General features: G+C 41.5%; 1 protein-coding gene across 1 annotated transcript in view; it reads left to right on the top strand.

The window, feature by feature from the left end:
• Window positions 1-7726, top strand: part of STARD9 (StAR related lipid transfer domain containing 9) — a 109102-nt gene that overhangs the window by 97799 nt on the left and 3577 nt on the right. Inside the window, exons 30-31 of the mRNA XM_015557524.1 lie at window positions 7291-7408; window positions 7545-7666. Coding sequence (XP_015413010.1) covers window positions 7291-7408; window positions 7545-7666 — 240 coding nt within the window. The remainder of the gene's footprint in view (window positions 1-7290; window positions 7409-7544; window positions 7667-7726) is intronic.

Below are 7726 nucleotides of genomic sequence, written 5' to 3'. Positions count from 1 at the left end.
AATATAATAGAATCAAGGACATAGAAAGGGAGTGGACTGACAATTCTGGGGAGAAAGGGGTGTGGGAGGTGCGGGAAGAGACTGGACAAAAATTGCACACCTATGGATGAAGACAATGGGCTGGGGGGTAAGGGCAGAGGGTGGGGTGGGAACCGGGTGGAGGGGAGCTATCGGGGAAAAAAGAGGAACAACTGTTATAATCTGAACAATAAAGATTTAATTTAAAAAAAACTACATATACTCAAAGCAATCCTTTTTGCAAGAACACATACAAACAAAAAAATATACCCCCAAACATGTCAGAATGCCTTAAGGTAGGTGTGAGAGGGAAAGGGGGATGGAAGGTGAAAACAGTTTTAGAATGAAAACCTTTTAAAACTTGGTATAATTATACAATGAAACTGACAAGTTTTGCAGGGGATTAGTTCTTTGAGAAGTTTCTTCTGTGGAAAGTGGTCTGTTGAGATCAGGGGCTGGCAAACTATGTCCCTTTGGCAGATCTGGCCCACTGCTTCTTTTAGTAAATGTTTTACTGGACACAGCCTCACCCATTTATTTATGTGTTGTCTGTGGTTGGTGCTTTATGCTACAGTGGCAGAGGCAAGTAGTTGCAACTACTGTAATGGCCCACAAAGCCTTCAATACCCCTTACCTACCCCTTTATGGAAAAAGTTTGCCAACTCCTGGTTTAGTTTTTCCATCTCTCTGGAGTCAATTTTGATTCAAACTTGTTAATTTCTGTTCTATTATTATTAGTTACTTTTTCTTGTGAAAATTTCTCCATCTCTCCCTTTCTCGTGGTTAGTAATTTTGTTGAATTTGTTTGCTGTTTTCTCATGATTAGATTGAGGTTATGCATTTTTGGCAAGAATACCACAGAAATTATGTTGGGGTTGCCAGATAAAGCAAAGGAAAATACAGGACACTAGTTAAATTACAATTTGAGAGAAACAACAAATATATGCCCCGTGCAGTGCCTTATTGTTACCACATTAGGTGGGAGGTATGCGATGTCACTGTGTCTTATTATTGATGATTTTAATCTTGCAGTAACAGTGGTGTCTGGGTGTCTCCACTGAAAAGTTACTATTTTCCCCTTTATAATTAATAAACATCTTGGGAGACTTTGCAAATGTCCTATTTTTTCTCAAACTTTTTCTCACTTATTTTAGCATCCATTGTTGTATCTTGCCTAAGAAAATTTTCACTGTGGTGTTTTAATGACAATTTTGCATTTCCCTTATTTTTCTACATTTCTTAATTGATTATTTTTTTCTATAAGGATGTGTTATCCTTTCTCTCCCTATGTATTTTATTGAGTTTTAATTACTTTATTTTTAAATATATTTATTTTTTATTTTAAAAATATGTTTGTATTGATTTTTAGAGACAGGGGAAGGTAGAGAGATAGAGAGATAGAAACATTGATAAGAAATATCGATTGGCTGCCTCCTGCCCGCCCCCTACTGGGGATCGAGCCCGCAACCTGGACATGTGTCCTGACCAGGAATTGAACCAGCATTCATGGGTGGATGCTCAACCACTGAGCCACACTGGTCAGGCAAGTTATTTTATTCAGTTTGGGCTCATATTTTGTTTTATGTGTTATAGGCCAATAAGTATCACTATAAATTTCATTGCTCAGATTGTTCCAGATTTTATTATTTGAAGTTCTTTCAGATTATGCCCTTTTAACACATTAAGCGCCCAGTCAGTCACCGGTGAGTAACACTATACTTTCCATCCGTAAGACAAAACAGGCTGGGCGCTTAACGTGTTAATGTGCCCATCCTTTTGTTGAGCACTTCTTTACTATAGTTCATTTATTCTTTTGTTGCTGTTATAATTTATTGGCTTTCAGTATATTCACAGAATTGTGTATCCATCAGCACAATTTTAGAACATTGTCATCACCTGAGAATGAAACCCATGTCCATTAGCTAATGATATGCTAAGGCCGCCCTACTGTTTGCTATGACGTGCACTGGCCACCAGTGGGACAGTCAACGGGTGCTAATGATATGCTAAGGCCGCCCTACTGTTTGCACTGACCACCAGTGGGAAGACAGTCGACCAGTTGACCAGTTGCTGTGACATGCACTGACCACTAGGGGCAGACGCTCCAATCGGTAGGTTAGCTTGCTGCTGGGGTCTGGTTGGCTGATTGGGATTGAGCGAGACAGGCCGGACAAGCCCTGGAGCCCTCCTGGGGTCCCTCCCCTGCTGGCCAACCTCCTGCATCCCTCTCTAGCCCCGATAGTGCACCAGGGGGTCCCTCGGCCTGACCTGCACCCTCTTGCAATCCAGGACCACTACGGGGATGTCGGAGAGCCGGTTTCAGCCCGATCCCACAGGCCAGGCCGAGGGACCCCACTGGTGTGTGAATTTGTGTACCTGGCCTCTAGTTATGAATAATGCTGCTAGGACGATTCATTGTATAAGTTTTTGTTAACATATGTTTTCATTTCTCTTTGGTATATACATAGGAGTTAGATTCTTTATATATTTTATTATAAGTCCTCTATCAGTTCTATGATTTATAAAAATTTTCTTCCATTATGTGTATTGTCATTTCACTTTTTTTTTTAAACAGCATTTCCATTTTTTAAAATTTTGTTTTATTGCTTAAAGTATTACAGAGTATTACATATGTCTCCTTCCCTCCGCCCCCCTTGACATTCCCCCAGCTTCCCCTAATCCCCAGTGTCTTGTGTCCATTGGTTATGCTTATATGCATGCATACAAGTCCTTCAGTTGATCTCTTTTTTCACTTTCTTGATGGTGTCCTTTGAAGCATAAAAGTTTTTAATTTTGATGGTGTCCAGTTCTTTTTGTTGTTGTTTCTTGGGCTTTTGGTTTTATATCTAAGAAACCATTGATTAATCTAAGGTCATAAATATTATGCCTATATTTTATTCTAATAGTTATATATGGTCTTTGATCCATTTTGAATGAAGTTTTGTATATAATGAGAGTTAGGAGTCAAATTTCATTCTTTTGCATGTGGATATCCAATTGTCCCAGAACCATTTGTTCAAACAAATATTCTTTTCTCCCATTGAATCTTAAAACCTTGTTTAAGATTGACCATAGATGTATGGATTTATTTCTGGTCTCTTAACTCTGTTCCATTGAATTATATGTCTATCCTGTGCCAATACACTATCTTGATTACTGTTTAGGTTCATAGTATATTTCGAAATCTGAAAGTGTGTCCTTCAACTTTGTTCTTTTTCAAGATTGTTTTGACTATTCTGGGTCCCTGAATTTCCATATGAATTTTCAGATCAGCTTGTCAATTTCTTCAAAGAAATCAGCTGGGATTGCATTGAACATGTAGTTAATTTTGGGGAATGTTGCCATCTTGAGTTTTTTGATCCATGAACATGGGATATCTTTCCATTTATTCAGGTCTTCTTTATTTTCAACAGTGTTTTGTAGTTTTCAGAGTATAAGTTTTTCATTTGTTAAGTTTGTCCCTAAGCCTCAGCAGGTGTGGGTCAGTGGTTGAGTGTTGACTGATAAACCAGGAGGTTATGGTTTGATTCCTGATCAGGACACATGCCCAGGTTGCTGGCTCAGTCCCTGCATGTAGGAGGCAGCTGATCAGTGTTTCTCTCTCACCAGTGGTTTTGTTTCTCTATAGCTCTCCTTTCCTCTCTCTAAAATCAATAACAATATATTTTTTAAAAAGTTTGTTCCTAAGTATTTTATTTCTTTTTATGTTATTATAAATGGACTTATTTCCTTAATTTCATTTTTGGTTTGCCCATTGCTGCTATACAGAAATACAATTGATTTTTGTATATCGATTTTGTCTCCTGTACCCTTACTGAACTGATTTGTTAGTCCTGATAGTTTCTTAGTAGATTCCTTAGGATATTTCATATATAAGATCATATCATCTGCCTTTGTTGTTTTCTTGCCTAATTGCCCTGGCTAGAATCTCCAGTACAGTGTTAAGTAGAAGTGCTGAGAGTAGACATCCTTGTCTTGTTACTGATCTTAGGAGAAAACCACCCAGCCGTTTACTATTAAGTGTGTTTTTCATAAATAATCTTTATCAGCTTGAAGAAATCTCCTTCTAGTCCTAGCTTATTGAATAAATCATGAAAAGGTGTTGATTATAGTCAAATACTTTTTCTTCATCTATTAAGATGATAAGGTGGATTTTTCCCTTTATTTTATTATTATGGTGTATTGCATTGATTGATTTTTTTTTTTATATTGAACTAACCTTGTATTCTTGGGGTAAGTCCCACTGACTCAAGGTGTATAATATTCCTTATGTGTGGCTGGGTTCAGTTTTATTAGTATTTTGTTGAGGATTTTTGTGTCTGTATGCATACAGGGTATGGGTCTGTAGTTTACTTGTGATGTTTTTATCTGGTTTTTGTATCTGGGTAATTTGGCTTCATAGAATAAGTTGGGAATTGTTCCCTCTTTTATTTTTTGAAAGAACTGTGAAGGATAGGTGTTAATTCTTTAAATGTTGAATTTTCTTGAAACTTTTTTTTTATAGAAAAGCCCTTGTGTTTTCTGATTTTGTTATTAATTTTCTATACATTAAGAGAATGCATGACTTCAGAGAAAGTATGATCTGTTTTTTATATTTATTGAGGGTTTTTTGATTATGAATATACCAAGGGTATCTAAAAATTGTTTTTGTTGTTTTAGCCTCCTTATGTGGTCTGTGTTTTCTCAGCTTTGGGGGTGTATGTGTCATAATTTGGGAGTCTTATTTTTAAAATTGTTTTCATGATCACTTTCATATGTCTATTTTTTGATTTAGCAGTTTTCAGCTTGCCTGTAAAATATGAGATTAATGTATTTCCACGTTCTTACCTCTTTTTCTCTTTACCTTTTGTTACAGTATTTCTACATTGTTTATGATGTTTGTAGTCATAGTTTTATTTGTTGTGTTGGATTAAGTGAATTCTGCTCACTTATAGTTCTTTGCCAGGCATTTCTTTCTCCATCCTAATAATTCTCCCTCTCATAATTTCTTTAAGAAAGATTCAAGGGAACTGTATTCTCTAGATTCTATATTTCAAACCCAAAATATATACATATACTAATTTATACTCTAAAATAACATTATATAACAGTGCCTGTTACCCACACTCTGCTTAACAGAATGTTATCATCAAACTTTGCTAATCTGATAGGCATAAATAGTATTTCATTTCAGTTTTAATTTGCAATTCTCTTCTTGTGTCTGAGGTCAAGTGCCTTTTCAGATGTTTAAAGCCCTTTGGTCTTTTCGCTCTGACTGCCAGCATCCTGTGCCCATCTCTCTGTTTGGTTCTCCCTTTTTTTGGAGGCCCTTCTTTATAGTAAGAAAATTATCCATTTTTGTCATTTGAGAGGCCAGTGTTTTTTCCTAGTTGTTTTTAGTTTCTGTATTACTACATGAAAAAGTTTAATTTTATGTTGTCTCGTTTTTATCCATCTTTTCTTTCATGGCTTCTGGATTTTGGGCCCTTGTTTAAGGAATTAACTATGAGATTTTTTAAGTTTTATTTTCTTGTCATAATATTAAATTCTCCCCCACCCCTTATCGTTTTGAGCCAAAGAGCATAAAGAACTTACTTTAGCATGTGCGTGAGATGGGTCTCTCATGCAACCTTTTTTTCAGGTGATGACTCCATTGACTCAGCAATATTTATTAATTTACAGGAATATATTTTTGGCAGTCATTAATGTAGCACCGGGACAGGTAGGATCGATCACCTAGGAATATATTATAGAATGAGGAAAGAAGGCCTGGGCTTGGATCTTGAAAAATTCCCCAAATACCCGCTTCTGTTTGAGAGGGAAGAGCCAACAAGGGAAACTGGGACGGAAGGGGAGCGCCAGAGAGAGCGGGAGCCAGAAGCGTGGGGAGCGGGGACGTGAGTATCTCACTTGAAAGGGAGAGGCTGGCTGAGCGAGTGGAAGTGCTGAGCGGCTCCGGAATTGAGGACTGAGAGCTGTTCACCAGGCCCCGCCACACAGGCCTCCGGAGGCCTCAGCAGTGGCTGTTTGGTGGGAAGGCAAGGCAAAGGCCAGATGCAAGTGGGTCCAGGAGGGGGTGGGAGGTGGGAGATGGCAGAGATGACAGTCCTTTCAAGAAGGGTATCTTGGAAGGGCGAGAGAGCAGAGACGCCCGCAGGGAAAGGATTTAAAGGTGGGAGACTTGTAGGTCCTCGGGTTACATCGGAGACGGTGCGCAACGTAAGGTGATCTTCGCCTTAAGTCGGAACCACCTACATGAGCACCCACGTCACTCACATGGACCACATACACAGCAGTAATGAAGTGAAACAGTAAAAACATTTAATAGAAAGATAACAATTCCTGACCTTCACTTGTGGTAAATAAATAATAAGAAACATAAAGCACATATGTACATACATCGAAATGACGGAACTCTTCTTTTATAAATAAATGGGAGATGGCAATGTAACCACGAAACGACGTACACTGAGTCCGACGTAACCGAGGGCTGTCTGCATTTGCCTGCTTAATGCTGAGAGTAAAGAGGGATTGGTGGAGGCAGTAAGTGAAGAAAGACATCAGTGGTGACAGGTCCCTGAGCAGCGGACCAGGATCTCAGTCTGCCTGAGGTCGGAGAGGCCACTGGTATTTTGCAGGAGGAGGAAAGGAGGCGAGGAGATAACTGTCTTTGTTCACCTCATCTTGTCTCTAAAGTAGCTCAGTGTTAGAAACTGATGATAGGTAGCATGGTAGACCCAGCAGAGGTCAAGGGTCATGTCACTGAGGAACTGGCTGAGGTTAGAGGTGAGGTGACTGTACCGCAGAGCCAGAGGATTATGCCTGTCTGGTTCCAGAGGAGGATCTTTCTTTGGCTTAATTGCTGGGGCTGGGGCCAAGGTCAAGCTTTTCTCCGCCTGTTGCTTTTCCTCCCCAGCCCACCTCCCACTCAGGTTGTGTTTGCTGCCCACACTATACCCCGCTCCGGCCAGGGCCTCACTCCTGCTGCACAGGGTGCAGAGGCCCCGCCACTGGCGCCTGGCCCTCTCAGGCCCGTTCGCTGTGGTCCCTGTGGACCTTTTCTCCCACCGATGTGAGCCCGTGGCTTGAAGAGCGAGAGGCTGGTTTCCGTTGCTGTTGACCTGGTGGGGCCCCTGGCCGCCTGTAACCCCAATGGGGGACATCTTTCCCTCAGTGTTTATGGTGGGCGTGTTGGTGTGTTGCAGAGGCAGAGGAGGTAATTCTGCGCTGGCTTCGTGGCGGGCTGCTTTCTCTCTTCCTCTGCCCTGGTCCTGAGCACCTTCCCTTCTGCAGGGGGAGACCAACCTGCCTGATCCTGGAGACGCTTGGGTAGGGGATGTGCGGGGCCGCTCTGCAGTGAGGAACAGTCAGCTGAACTTGGCTGGATCTGCCTGGAAGAGCTGGGTCTACAGTGAGTGGTGGGGCAGTCACCTGCCTGGTTTGGGGACTTTGGGGGCTGAGGTTGCCAGATCCAGGGGGTCACCGTCCCTCAGAAGCTGCTGCTGTCCGGCCCTGATGCCCGTGCCACCTCCGCCTCTTCGCTGTAGGTCGCAGAGCCTCGCTGGGCAGTTGCTGCTGCTCTTCGTCCAGTGTGTCCAGCCTGGGGAGCTGCTTCTCCTCCTCCTACCAGGACTTGGCCAAGCGCATTGTGGACATCTGTCTGGCTGATGTGAGGACCTGCCCCATGTGTCCCCGTGGCTCCTTGGACAGAGCTTGGCTGGGGGAGAGC

The sequence above is a fragment of the Myotis davidii genome, unplaced genomic scaffold (genome assembly GCF_000327345.1).
Source record: "Myotis davidii unplaced genomic scaffold, ASM32734v1 scaffold46, whole genome shotgun sequence".
NCBI classification, from domain to species: domain Eukaryota; kingdom Metazoa; phylum Chordata; class Mammalia; order Chiroptera; family Vespertilionidae; genus Myotis; species Myotis davidii.
The sequence above is the reverse complement of the archived record's forward strand: the minus strand, read 5'-3'. Positions and strand labels throughout refer to the sequence as shown.